We start from the raw sequence: 14,626 nt of genomic DNA, 5'->3' as shown, positions 1-14,626 counted from the left end.
GCGAAGAACAGGGGCTACGCCCGGAGCCAGAGCCAACTCCATAGCTGGAGGATTGGCGGAAGGGCCTGGGTGTAGCACAGGAGCCGTCGTAGACGGTGGCCACCCTTCCTTCCCTCCCTTTATGTTTGGGGTTGTTTTCTGTTTTTTTTTGTTTGGGGTGCAGTCGGGGTCTGCACCTTCGGGGGGGGGGGGGGGGGGGGGGTACTGTCACGTCCTGACCAGTGAAAAGGGTCATTTGCCATAGTAGAATGGTCAGGGTGTGGCAGGGCGGTTGTTTTGTGTGTTTTGGGGTTTTTTGTTTCTAGGGGAATTTGTTCTAGTTTTCTATGTTTCTTTTTCCATGTTTGGCCGAGTATGGTTTCCAATCAGAGGCAGGTGTCTTTCATTGTCTCTGATTGGAAGCCATACTTAGGCAGCCTGTTTTCCTTTGGGTTTTGTGGGTGGTTGTTTTCCGTGCTAGTCTAGTGTACCTGAAGGAACTGTGTTGGTCATTTGTTATTTTGTGAAGGGTGTTCATTAAAGAGTTTGAAAATGAGCACTATCCACGCTACGTCTTGGTCTCCATTTTTACGACCCCTGTGACAGCACAGGGATGAAGCTTTTGGTCCTGGGCAGATCGCTGGGACAGTATGGCCCCCACTCCAACATCAGAAGCATCAACCTCTACCACAAATTGACAGGACGGATCCGGATGGTTGAGGATGGGTGCTGTGGTGAACCGATGCTTCAGGTCCACAAAGGCTCTGTCAACAGCTGGAGACCATGTGAACTGTACTTTGGGAGAGGTGCGTGCAGAGAGGGGGGCCGCGAGGGTGCAGTAACCCGATTGAAACGGCGGTAGACGTTAGCAAAACCCAGGAAGCGTTGCAACTGCACCCTGGATGTAGGTTGAGGCCAATCCACCACTGCTTTCACCTTTCCAGGATCTATCTGGACATTTCCCTCAGCGATGACATATCCCAGAAAGGAGATTGTAGAGCGGTGGAACTCACACTTATCGGCTTTCACGAACAATTGGTTCTCCAGGAGGCGCTGAAAGACCGGTCTGACATGAAGAACATGTTCTTGGACAGACCGGGGACAAAAACAGGATGTTGTCAAGGTAGACGAACACAAAATGGTTTAGCATGTCCCGGAGCACATTGTTTACCAGAGCCTGGAAGACAGCGGGGGCATTGGTGAGTCCAAACGGCCTGACCTGGTACTCATAATGTCCGCTGGCTGTGTTGAATGGTGTCTTCCACTCATCTCCTTCGCGTATCCGAACCACGTGGTCGGCATTCCGAAGGTCCAGCTTGGAAAAAATGGTGGCCACCTGGAGAGGTTCAAAAGGAGAGGAATGGTAGGGGGTAACGATTCTTAACCGTAATGTCATTTAGACCCCGGTAGTCAATGCACGGACGCAGGGTCTTGTCCTTCTCCACAAAGAAAAATGCTGCACCGGACAGCCCCAATTGCCAGAGACTCCTCTGTGTACTCCTCCATGGCCTTGGTCTCTGGCCCGGATAGAGAATATAGCCTACCACGAGGTGGTGTGGTGCCTGGGAGGAGATCAATGGGACAATCATAAGGACGGTGCGGGGGAAGAGAAGTAGCCCGTGCCTTTCTGAAGACCTCCAGGAGGTCGTGGTACTCTGTGGGGATGGCAGAGAAATTATAGACTTGACTTAAGCCCTGAGGAGGCCATCTTGGGGAAGGCTGCGCTGCTTTGAGGCAATGGGAATGGCAGAACGGACTCCTCAATGGACTTGTGGTCCAGTCAATAACGGGGTTGTGTTTTTTGAGCCAAGAAAATCCCAAAACAGGAGCATGGGGAGACTCAATGAGGAGATGCTGTATAGCCTCACTGTGATTTCCTGAAACCCGCAGATTAACAGGAACAGTGCTATGGGTAACTCTACCAATGGAGCAGCTGTCCAGTGCTCTAGCGTCCATGGGAACAGAGAGGAGTTGAGTGGGGATACCTAATTCAGAAACTAGGGTTGCGTCCATAAAACTCTTATCCGCCCCAGAGTCAATGAGCACCGGAGAGATTTAGACTTGTCTCCCAACAGCAGTATCACAAAAAAAGGAGTGCGGTTGATGGGATTTAGAGGATTCCCAGTCTGGCTCACCAGAGTATGTGTACCTACTACAGAAATAGGTCTCAACTGGGCAGGTGGCTATATAATGTCTCGCAGCCCCACAGTACAGACAACTGTTGAAACTTAGCCTATGTGAACCTAAGTTGCATAGGTTCTGGAGTATCTGACTCACCCGTCGCCGATGATTCTCGAGGGAGCTCGGGTGGCTTCGGATCCTCTCGGAAAAACAGCCTTCGGGGACTTCCAGATTCCTTCGAAGGTGAGCGAGCCACTGTGGATGAACGAGTGTAACCTAGGCCAGACCTCTCACTCCTGAGTTCCCTTTGACGTCCATCAATTCTCAAGGTGAGGGCGATGAGGGAATCGAGGTCCACCGATAATTCCCGAGCAGCTAGCTCATCTTTTACCACCTCAGATAATCCGTGAAGAAAGGTATCAAAACGTGCAAAAGTCAACAGCGTATTCTGCCACACTACGGGAGTCTTGATGTAATTCAAGAAGTTTTCGGGCTGCCTCTCTCCCAGATACTGAAGAATCGAACACCTTCCTCACCTCTGCCATGAAATCCTCCAGATGACGACAAATGGCGGATTGTTGCTCCCAAACTGCCGTAGCCCAGGATAGCGCCCTTCCCGACCTTAGTGTAATAATATATGCTATTGTCGAACGGTCCGAAGGAAACGAAGATGGCTGTAGCTCAAAAATAAGAGAGCACTGAGAAAGAAAACTCCAACATGTACCAGGATCCCCAGAATATCGTTCAGGAGGAGGTAAGCGGGGTTCTCGGGGAGCCGGGGTAGGCTGTACAAACTCACCACTCATAGGGAAAAAGTTACTAGGTGGTTGGGGGTTCTCAGAGGTGGCAGGCTGCCTATGAGCTAACTCCCCGATTTGCTCCATAATAGCCTTAAACTCTTGGTCGTGGCGTTCCATCAGGGAATGAAGCCCTTCCAAAAGGTCCTGTAGTAGCTCCTCATGCCTCCCAATGGTGGCTCCCTGCATGGAGACAGCGTGGCAGAGCTGGTTCGTGTCTGCTGGGTCTGTCATGGCCAGTTTGTACTATAAGGGCACAAGGCGAGACCCAGATGCAGACACGGAAGGCAGATGGTTTGAGTCTTGTTATTTATTAAACAATCCAAAAAGGGGAGGCAAGAGAATGGTCGTGGGCAGGCAAAAGGTCAAAACCAGCAGAGTCCAGGAGGTACAGAGTGGCAGGCAGGCTCAAGGTCAAGGCAGGCAGAATGGTCAGACAGGCGGGTACGGAGTCCAGAAAACAGGCAAGGGTCAAAAACCGGGAGGACTAGCAAAAGAGAATAGAAGCAGGAGTACGGGAAAAATGCTGGTTGACTTGAAAAGCATACAAGATGATCTGGCACAGAGAGACAGGAAACACAGGGATATATACACCAAGGATAATAAGCGACACCTGGAGGGGGTGGAGACAATCACAAGACAGGTGAAACAGATCAGGGTGTGACACACCCAGTCAACTTTGAAACAGATAATATATTATTTGCAAACGTTAAACACAGTTTGATAAGTTATTCATTCAATCAAAAACAGTAAAAGGTTAAAACTTTTGGTAAAAACAGCTTTTAGAACATTAGAATAATAAAGAATGGATATAAATGCGTGGTACTAACAAGGAATGTCTGAATTTCCATAGAGAATGTTTTATTTTGTTATTATGTTTCACTTTTATTATGTTACATGGTGCATAGTGGCTGAATAACAGATCAAGCTTGATTATTTCACAGAGGACCAGCTTCATTTGAATTCCACTGCACTGTCACTGGAGAATTCAGAAGAACAATCTCAAGATCTTGAAGACCTGCTTCTTGCTGCCGTCCATGTTCTCGACCAGCCCTCTAGGTCCTCCAGTGCTCCATCCATCTTGTCCTTGGGGACTTCCACACCCATGATCTTTGGTATCAACAGCTGAAACACAAAGACAGCCTTTTGTCATGTACAAACCAAATGTGTTGGATTCAGAAACATGATATTATGCCATGAAAAACAAGAAGGCACGAGATCAGACAACCTCCTCTCTCAAAATCTAACATAAGATACTTGGACACTGAGATACAAAACAGCTCTGTATCAAGTGCTTATAACATTGCTTGTTGCAATGCAGAAGAAGAGTGGAATGTCAATTTTCTAACCTGTGAAACTCGAAGAGCCACATTCAATCACACCTGCTTTGGCAATGTGTACGCTGCAGTCTAACTACTGCCTGCGCACACACATCTAACATCGAAAACTGGAAGCATTTACTTGTTTAAAATAATACCATTATAATTTTTTATTTAACCTTTATTTTACTAGGCAAGTCAGTTAAGAACAAATTCTTATTTACAATGACGGCCTACTCCAGCCAAATCTGGGCCAATTGTGTGCCACCCTATGGGACTCCCAATCACAGCCGGATGAGATGCAGCCTGGATTTGAACTAGGGACTGCAGTGACACTGAGATGCAGTGCCTTAGACCTCTGTGCCACTCAGGAGCAAGTTATTACCTGAATCAACTTGGTGCATGACTATTTGACCACAGGAAAAGGTATGCTTAAGCTACTAAGTCAATATTGCTATCCAGGTTTACTGAATGAAGTCCAAAGTTCTTCATCAAAGTACAATGTGAAAACAACTCTGCATTCGATCTTGTAGTAGCGTCACCTACCCTGAGCCAATACATCTTGGAGCCATGCATACGTATTCCCATGTGCTGCCAGGACAGTTATTCATTGACACGGGTGTGCTTCTGCAGGTCGGCTGGATACCAGTGGTCTGCGGTCTTGTGCTTCTCTGCCAGGTATTTCATGATGGCAATGCTGCAAAGGTGATTGACCAGTTTGTCATTGAAACTCTTGGCCTGGCCACTGTATTGCAATTGTTACTAAAATCAGAATGGGGATTTGTTTAGTTACTCTAGGCATCACAAAGGATTTGTTAAGTAGTCTTATTACATTGCCTCATCAAATAAGGTAGAGATGATTGATCTCTCAACTGAACTCAATGTTTTCAATCCCACATTTCAGACAAACAGAAGTCTCAATCTCAGATTGCAGGAGCTTTCCTCATCATGTTGATCTTTCCGAAATCTTCTCCATACTGCTCTCCTGCAATGCAGTGAATCACAATACCGAAATTGTCCAGTGTTGCGCCCAATGGTTAGGCCTACATCTCTGAAAACATAACTGGGGTGCAAGTCAAGGGAGAGCCTACTACTACTGTACAGACTACCTGCGTGCAGGGGAGAATAGTAGCCTACCCTACCTGACTTAAACTTCCACCTGAAGTTGTCAGCTGAAGTTCAAGGAATGACACCTACTTCTGTAAATCACTTTTGTATTCATTAAGCTTTAGATAACCTTCCATTATGTGCACCCATTGGATTAGGCTCACCAGTTTGGTAGGCTAAAACAATACTTATAGCATCCAAGTGAATTAGGATGCAGTTTTAATGCATTGTAAGACTTACCCTTTATAATGTCTTTATAATACATTTTATGCAAAGAACAAAATGTGTCCAGACTCCAAATAAAAATTTAAAAAGTGGAAAGAATTGTGTATCTACGACAAAAGAACAGCCCCTAAAAGAAAGGTTTAGTCCCTCAACGATCGTATTTTTTGTGTGCAAAATCAACAATTCCCAGTATATTATGCAGGGGCTTGCAAATCTTACCAATCGCACTATTTCCGCATAAAACAGTCAAACCATCGAAATATTATCGCATAAAACTGACATATCACCGCAGTACAGAAAGAGGACTGTCAATTTCAACCAATCACCTCACATTAAACGCATAATATGGTTCAATCAAGCCACACAACTAATTTTCTCCGTCAACTTTATAAACAATACCTACCTTCCATAAGTGAAACATTTTTTTAAATCAAAAGGAATGTTGTTCTCCTTGAAAAGGTCTAAATACATTCCTAAAGCCATCTTTAATACAAAGCAATTAAGAAAATCGTCTTCATGGCCGCTTTCCCAACTGATTCCTTGGACTGCTCTACCCATAAACCACATACCGTCCGTCCCTGAGAAGAATTCCCGACCCTTCTCCCGAGAACACTCACATTTACATTACATTTAAGTCATTTAGCAGACGCTCTTATCCAGAGCGACTTACAAATCCCTAGAACTCGCATGCAAACCAATGATTCATATACCAGTCAAAGGTTTGGAGACACCTACTCATTCCAGGGTTTTTCTTTTTTTTGCACATTTTAGTCATTTAGCAGACGCTCTTATCCAGAGCGATTTATAGGGTTAGGGTTACATTTCATTCATTTTTTGTACTGGTCCCCTGTGGGAATCGAACCCACAACCCTGGCATTGCAAACACCATGCGCTACCAACTGAGCCACACAGGCCCACATTGTAAAATGTGAAGACATCAAAACTATGAACTAACATATATGGAATCATGTAGTAACCAAAACCGTGTTAAACAAATCAAAATATATTTTATATTTGAGATTCTTAAAAGTAGCCACCATTTGCCTTGATGACAGCTTTGCACACTCTTGGCATTCTCTCAACCAGCTTCGTGAGGTAGTCACCTGGAATGCATTTAAATTAACAGGTGTGCCTTGTTAAAAGTTCATTTGTGGAATTTATTTTCTTCTTAATGCATTTGAGCCAATCAGTTGTGTTGTGACAAGGTAGGGGTGGTATACAGAAGATAGCCCTATTTGGTAAAAGACCAAGTCCATATTATGGAAAGAACAGCTTAAACAAGCAAAGAAAAATGACAGTCCATCATTACTTTAACACATGAAGGTCAGTCAATGCGTAAAATTTAAAAACCATCAAGTGCAATGATGAAACTGGCTCTCACGAGGACCGCCACAGGAAAGGAAGACCCAGCGTTACCTCTGCTGCAGAGGATAATTTCATTTGAGTTACCAGCCTCAGAAATTGCAGCCCAAATAAATGCTTCACAGAGTTCAAGTAACAGACACATCTCAACATCAACTGTTCAGAGGAGACTGCGTGAATCAGGCCTTCATGGTCAAATTGCTGCAAAGAAACCACTACTAAAGGACACCAATAATAAGAAGAGACTTGCTTCCGCCAAGAAACACAAGCAATGCACATTAGACCAGTGGAAATCTGTCCTTTGTTCTGATAAGTTCCAATTTGAGATTTTTGGTTCCCACCGGTTTGTCTTTGTGCGACGCAGAGTAGGTGAACGGATGATCTCCGCATGTGTGGTTCCCACCGTGAAGCATGGAGGAGGAAGTGTGATGGTGTGGGGGTGCTTTGCTGGTGACACTGTCAGTGATTTATTTAGAATTCAAGGCACACTTAACCAGCATGGCTACCACAGCATTCTGCAGCGATATGCCATCCCATCTGGTTTGCGCTTATTGGGACTATCATTTGTTTTTTATGACCCAACACATTTCCAGGCTGTGTAAGGGCTATTTGACCAAGAAGGAGAGTGATGGAGTGCTGCATCAAATGACCTGGCCTCACAATCACCCGACCTCAACCCAATTGAGCCACTGGTTTGGGATGAGTTGGACCGCAGAGTGAAGGAAAAGCAGCCAACAAGTGCTCAGCACAAATGGGAACTCCTTCAAGACTGTTGGAAAAGCATTCCAGGTGAATGCTAAGAGTGTGCAAAGCTGTTATCAAGGCTAAGGTTGGCTACTTTGAAAAATGCAAAATCTAAAATATATTTTGATTTGTTTAACACTTTTTTGGTTACTACATGATTCCGTGTGTTATTTCATAGTTTTGATGTCTGCTTTTTATCATGGAGATCAAATTCATAAATTGCCTGGCTGGGCTGATGATCCAGTGGATTGCGCAGTCAGATGGAACAGAGTAAATAGGCATTCTAATGTCATAGATTTAGCCGGTGATAACTTGTGGAATAGACATTGGGTGGAATGCATTTTTTACCAATCAGCATTCAGGATTAGACCCACCCGCTGTATAAAACCTGTGGTGGCTAATTTCTGCATTACCAAATGAGGAGAGTTACAAACTTCACACACCAGTCAGAGTATACTTAAACTACATATTTAATAATAAGAGCTTTGCAAAAGCACTTGACTTTCAATGATGGCTATCTCTAATGAACCATTGAAAGTGACAACACAAAAGTACAAAGATCTTTTATAGCCAAGATACACCCCTCTCAACGTAAATTACGAACCACAGATCTTAGGAACAGTTCACAAAGGGACTTTATAATTGAGAAAGGAGTATCCCTTATCCAGATAACATTCGCTATAAATTATACTCCCATCTCAAGTAAACCCCCTCTTGATCCCACTCCTGGACAAGCTCACTGAGGGGAGTGAGCCTCTAGGTCATACACTATCCCAGGATAAGTGCAAGATCTGAGAGAGGACATACAATGGTTCCAGACACTGCCATACAACCCCCCGCCCCCCAATAGAAAAGGAGGGAGTGACTTGCGCACAGACATTGTGGAGACAAGTAATTGGTTCCCCATTAATCACGACATCCCTTCACATGGTTTAAGAATAGGTAAAGACACATTCACATATGAAGATAATGTTCCATCCTGTCCTCTTCCCTTTCTGATATTCTGCTAAGCACCAGGGATATGTGAAAGACAAGCCTGACCTCTGCCCTCTCTGGGCCCCAAGTGACTGAGCCCCAGCTGAGGGAAGAAGTGCAACTGCCAACACCAGAGTCCAAAGGGATACATTCTAATGACAAGTATCTCACATAAGCATATTATGCAAATAAAACATTTAATTATCTATGTTACCCAACTAATTCTAATTCATCCGCCACACCTGTTAGTTTATTTGCCTTTCAACCGTGATACACAGGCCTAAAGGCAGAGACAATAAGAAGAAGACACAGAATAAATTCAACCACATCTTCGTTTCATCACAAAACCAGAGAACAACCTCTGCCATAATCTCCACCCGGCACAGCCAGAAGAGGACTGGCCACCCCTCATAGCCTGGTTCCTCTCCAGGTTTCTTCCTAGGTTTTGGCCTTTCTAGGAAGTTTTTCCTAGTCACCGTGCTTCTACACCTGCATTGCTTGCTGTTTGGGGTTTTAGGATGGGTTTCTGTACAGCACTTTGAGATATCAGCTGATGTAAGAAGGGCTATATAAATAAATGTGATACTGCATGTAACAAACAGTTACATGACCTACAGCATGGTCAAGCAAGTTAATGTTTCTGACATTTTCGGACGACAAAACAACTATTGATTTAGAACCACAGTTACCGCAAGTCGCAAAGAAAACAGGACCTACCTCCACTATTCCAGTACTACTGCAATTTCAACATCAAATCACCTCTGCTTAGTCTAATACATTGACAACTAAAAGATACCAAAAACAATTAAGTCCAATCAACATAAGCTAAATATGATGTGGCTGTCCATGGTTCTGATTTCTGTGTGCATGTGTTCGCTGGAAAATAGAAACCCTATCATTTACATTTTAGTCATTTAGCAGACGCTCTTATCCAGAGCGACTTACAGTAGTAAATGCATACATTTCATACATTTTTTCCCCCATTTTTTTTTTTCGTACTGGCCCCCCGTGGGAATCGAACCCCCAACCCTGGCGTTGCAAACACCATGCTCTACCAACTGAGCCGCTATATCTGTTGGACCTATGATTACACCCTATATCAATCAGCTAGATGCAGGGAAGAATGTGCAAGGCACTATTGAATGTGTCACTGTCTGTCCATGTGTCACCTCAAAATTCTCTCTCGAACTTTATGCACCTACCTTGTAAACTTTTATTCATAGGCTAGGTTGTAGCAACCTCGATGGGTATAGGGAAGATTTGAGTATGCATAGGGATAAAATAATTAAACAAATGCTTAGTGGTTTACTTAGCAGATTCACAAAGAGTGAATAACAGTCTATTACTGCAATACATTAACTGTTAAATAGTCATATATACACACATTTAATTTAATACATACATAAATTACTATTGAGCTACCTTTTCTCTGGGTAAACTAAGTCTGTATCCATAAAGATATTTGAAAGAGGCGTTGATTGTACATAGAACATGAAACATGGTAGACTGTCCATTCGTTCACATATAAAACTGTCACCTGTTACATGTTATGAGTGTGCTGACTGGTAGAGAACCTTCGCATCCAGTTTTTGTGTGTGCAGTGGAAGCCTGAATCAGCAACCTAGAACTCAGTAATGCCATGATACTGAATCAGCCTGAATCAGCAACCTAGAACTCAGTTATGCCATGATAGTTCTGCATTGGTTATCTACATAGGTTCCGACCACCGTGCTCCCTCACTTGTTTCTCTGTGGCCAGATACCACTTCTTCACCTTGGTGTTCTCCATCACGTCGTAAAAGGCCTCCAGGTCCTGCATGGATCGGAGGACTCCATACACCGCCTTCAGGAAGAAAGAGATTATCAGCAGTGTAAATAATGACTGTCAAATAATGAAGTCAAGAGTTGGGTGTCTTGAAAAACGCTTAAAATAAAATGTATTATTATTATTAAATTGAGGTCCCTTGTCAACATGTGTACTCAATTTAACATGTCAATGTAAATTGTACCCAACTCAAATGGAATTTCCTTTCAAACTGTCACAACAACCCAACAAATCTTACCAGATCAGCGAGGTTGGGTTTGTCACCACCCATGAATTTCCTCTTCCTCCCAATAGCCGTTATCCACTCATTCACAGCCATGTACAAATCTTCCCTTACATCGTCCTGTAACTTGTACCTATGTGGGGGCAGGAACAGAGGGGAAGACCAGGCACAAACTCACATTGACCAGAATACTGAAGAGAATGAAATTGAAAACATTCCATTTAAAATCTAGTAATTTGCAATGATTGACAGCAATCTGAAACTCACCAGATTTTCAGGAGCTTGGAGGCCCAGAACATATAGAAGGCCCCTCCATACTTGGCAAAAGGAACAGAACCAAAGTTGCCCTCACGCACTATGTGGTCATAGGTGGCTAAGGCCTCAGCGGGAGTCCTGTACACATTAGGCTTTATCCGATTCACTAGCCAGTCATCGGCCCACTGACGCCATCGTACCTCCTCCCTGGAAAATAGAACAGACAGATTTGCCCAGTCCAAAAACTACCTCTAGCTAGCCCATACCACCTATGAAGTTATGTAGATCTGAAAGAACTGGAATCAATTTGGAGGGTAGCTCCACCTTACCCTGTGAAAATAATCATTTTTCAGCCGTATTGCTTATACCTACTCCTTTACAGATGTCATCTAGTGCATGTATAAAATATTGAACAAATCACAACAATGAAATTCTTAGATCAATACAACATAGAGCTAACTTACTTTCTGGCATTTTTAGATGTGTACACCTCAGTGATCTTAATCTCATTCAACATCACCCAGTATTTGTTAGTGTACTCCAGAACTTCATTCCCCCAGGCATTGGTAGACGGGAGTCTCGGGAAGTACTGAACAACCTCTGACATTGTTCTTTCTCTGCAATGTCAAAGAGAACAGAGGTATAGAAATAAGTGATATTGTAGGGTTGAAATGCAATAGGTCATTCTGCTTTTTATGAAATTACATTATTTACTTACTTGTCAATCATGCACGTCTTCATTGCACTGATAATGACAGATGAGTTGTTCAGTTGCTGTTTGACAAGCAATTAGAGAGAGGTGGTTTTATTAAACAATTAAAAAAAAAAAAAAAAAAAATGAAAGAGCACTTGCTTGAAACACCTTTTCTTCAAGTTTGAGATCTACTCTGCTTACCACAATTTCTTTCCCCTCCACCATAAGAATGGGCACCTTTTGGTACTCCGACCATTTGATCTCCGTGTGCATGACAGGGTTGACTTCCACAACCTTATATGGAAAACCATAGTAGTCGAGGAAAGCCCGCACTTTGCTGCAGTATGGACAGGTCTTGTATTGGTATAAGGTAAACGTTAAGTCGGTGGCAAACGTCAAGTCAGAACCCTGGTTTGTGGGGATGCCATATTGGAGATTGGGGAGCTGTGGGTAAATATACGATTGCAGTGTTTGTTCCCATATCATTATTTCTGATCCGTTGCAGCAAAACATGAGACATACTTTCAAAAGTACAGTGCAACTACATCAAATTTTGTGGACATCCATGGAAAAGCTGAAGACCGTTAGAGAGCGACAGATACATCGTCATAAAGAATGCATGAGCCACAATGAATGAGGTTAAACAATGAATGACGTGACATTGAAGAGATAAAAGTATGAAGCATAAATGGTTGAAATCCTTACATTGGACAATTCATCCTCTGCAAAATGCTGTTGAAATGAGAATTTTATGGTTTGATACAAGCCGACTCCCCCTCCGAACAAAAAAGCGAACCCAAAGACGCGCCTGTTGGTTGCGCGCAAGGGGAGAGTGGAGATGAGTTTGGATCCAAACGTGGTGCCGCCTGTGCCATATGCCCTGGCACTGCACCTCGACGGGAAATGAGATAGTGCAACTGCTAGGCTGATTTTGGCTATCGGAACCCGCAAAACATACCAGCCGGTCCGACAAAAACTGTTGCAACGCGAGGCTGACATTTTTGGTTTACACAACCTGCTCCCACAATGCATCTGGTCTGGCCAAAAACAACTAAAACTTCCGTGTTCGTACACACGTGGTTATGATGTTATATCACCGGCCACGTTCCATACCGCCTGCAATGTAGTCGTGCTGCGCACCTTATTATGTGTTTCCAGCCATGTTAAACTCTACTTGTGTTTGAAGAAATCTGATACACATCTGATTGGTCCCAGACCTCCACAAATGTGGGTCTAGTGTTTGACAGGGACGGCTAAATAAGATTTGACATTCTACGCAAGGGGACTAGCTTACAATATAGGCAGTTTGGAACGCAGCCACTTTTATTGCGCTACAAATGTCAGAAGAACATTGTTTCAAATAACGCAAAAACTTACATTTGCCATCTCCAAATACATGATTTGTACATGCCCAACCACCATTATTGCGCTACAAATGTCAGAAGAACATTGTTTCAAATAATGCAAAAACTTAAATTTGTCAGCTACAAGTAGTTAAAATGTTCTGGTCTGGAGTATGACAGCTATTTTTGACATCAGATGAATAACCTTATAAGCAGACATTGGGCGGCAGGTAGCCTAGTGGTTAGAGCGTTGGGCCAGTAACCGAAAGGTTGCGAGATCGAATCCCCAAGCTGACAAGGTAAAATAATGTCGTTCTGCTCCTGAACAAGGCAGTTAATCCGCTGTCCTTGTAAATGAGAATTTCTTAACTGACTTGCCTGGTTAAACAAAAGTACAAAATAAAACCTTTAATACAGGGCCAGCACAAAAAGGGTACTTTTATATCATTGACATCTCAAACAGCCTGGTTTACCTCCTCAATTGAATTGCACCCTAGGGCCTGGATTCAATCAATCTGCAGTAAATATGAGTTACACTTGTAAAGGTCATTTCAGATTGAGTAACGTTTACCTTGTCTTCCTGAATGCAAACATTAACTTTAAAAGTTTCGTAGCCAACGATCTGATTTAATCCAGGCCCAGACTACTATAGACAAAGACAATGGAGAAACACAATATAACCACTCCAACTTTATTTTTTATTCATTTGAGATGAAAGGAATAAAATCTAGAACTGATGCTATTGAAAGAAATTCAAACTGTGTGAGCCATATGCACATTTTGACCGTAGGTTTCACTTGACACATCTGTAATATGATATATTGTTATGGGCATGATATAACAGATATGAAGTCATAAAATCTGACTGTAGCTTATGAAAAGTAAGTTGACAGTCATGATTAGCTGGGAATTTACTTACCTATAGAGGAGTTTGTGTCAGATGACTGTTTATGAGATATTTAGGCCTATATTTTATAGGCCTAAAATTAATATCACTATTATGAAGAGGCATATCTCTTCTGGAGACTTAGAACAGAGATGTCAAGTAAGTGCTACCTACATTTTCTTCAGATGCTCTACAATTTACAACTGAATAGTGAAAACATTTTTTTTTAACTTATGTTATATGTTCATTTAGTGCTAAAGAGCTGATGCTGCAGCCTAAAAGACCTACATAAATCAACCCATCCTCCCTTTGGTGCTATGTAACTGCCCATTGATTGAATATTAGAGATTCCAACATCAGTAAACTTACTACGAAGTGAAGTTTCTAACAGTATAATATATTTTCAGTTTCTATAGGCCTTGCCCATTCTGGCCTCCCATTTGAAAATAAGCTCCCACCATAATTGTGAAAGAACAGTATAAATATAGTTGAACCAGGCATACAAATACAGAATCACATGAAAAAGGCTTTTAAGACAATGTACATGAAAAAGTTAATTCATTAATTTGATATCTAATGGTTCAGAAGGAAAAGTCCATGTCTGAACATGTTGGGCCTTCATGTGAAATGTAAAAATTATAATATCGCTAGTCAGGGGCGCAACTTTGGTTTTAGAAGTAGGAGGGGACACAATTTTTTCAAAAAAAAAAAAAAAAAAAGTTATCCAGTTGGATAAACACTCCAAACAGCCTACCTGACTGTTTGGAGGCAT

The 14,626-nt window shown here is 42.8% G+C and overlaps 1 protein-coding gene and 1 long non-coding RNA gene across 3 annotated transcripts; one reads left to right on the top strand and one right to left on the bottom strand.

Moving 5' to 3' along the window:
* Nucleotides 1-3,733: 3,733 nt before the first annotated feature.
* Nucleotides 3,734-12,669, bottom strand: LOC115159996 (prostaglandin E synthase 2). 2 transcript variants are annotated; one of them, XR_003868979.1, is made up of 9 exons: nucleotides 12,331-12,669; nucleotides 11,827-12,069; nucleotides 11,650-11,705; nucleotides 11,396-11,548; nucleotides 10,944-11,138; nucleotides 10,692-10,809; nucleotides 10,370-10,471; nucleotides 4,763-4,913; nucleotides 4,009-4,022 (listed from the first exon to the last, which is right to left on the bottom strand). XR_003868979.1 is itself a non-coding variant. In XM_029710206.1 (8 exons), exons 1-8 carry the CDS (start codon nucleotides 12,655-12,657, stop codon nucleotides 3,900-3,902), a joined length of 1,317 nt encoding a protein of 438 aa, XP_029566066.1. In that variant the 5' UTR covers nucleotides 12,658-12,669; the 3' UTR covers nucleotides 3,734-3,899. The 2 variants fall into 2 exon arrangements, 1 of the variants encoding a protein (XP_029566066.1); XM_029710206.1 differs by lacking the exon at nucleotides 4,763-4,913 and having other exon boundaries at nucleotides 3,734-4,022.
* On the top strand, nucleotides 4,845-5,644 carry LOC115160003 (uncharacterized). Its single transcript, XR_003868981.1, has 2 exons — nucleotides 4,845-4,921; nucleotides 5,121-5,644. It is a non-coding gene; the product is annotated as an uncharacterized LOC115160003 (long non-coding RNA).
* Nucleotides 12,670-14,626: the final 1,957 nt, after the last annotated feature.

Source organism: Salmo trutta, chromosome 23, assembly GCF_901001165.1.
Source record: "Salmo trutta chromosome 23, fSalTru1.1, whole genome shotgun sequence".
NCBI classification, from domain to species: Eukaryota; Metazoa; Chordata; class Actinopteri; order Salmoniformes; family Salmonidae; genus Salmo; species Salmo trutta.
This window is presented reverse-complemented; position numbering and strand designations above follow the sequence as displayed.

Excerpts from the sequence above, each read along its gene's own strand:
- LOC115159996 (XM_029710206.1), bottom strand. The coding sequence starts at position 12,657 with ATGCATTGTGGGAGCAGGTTGTGTAAACCAAAAATGTCAGCCTCGCGT. Across the intron at positions 11,706-11,826 it reads TGGAGGGGAAAGAAATTGTG|CAACTGAACAACTCATCTGT; the intron begins GTAAGCAGAGTA and ends CTTGTCAAACAG. Across the intron at positions 11,139-11,395 it reads ACATCTAAAAATGCCAGAAA|GGAGGAGGTACGATGGCGTC; the intron begins GTAAGTTAGCTC and ends TCTATTTTCCAG.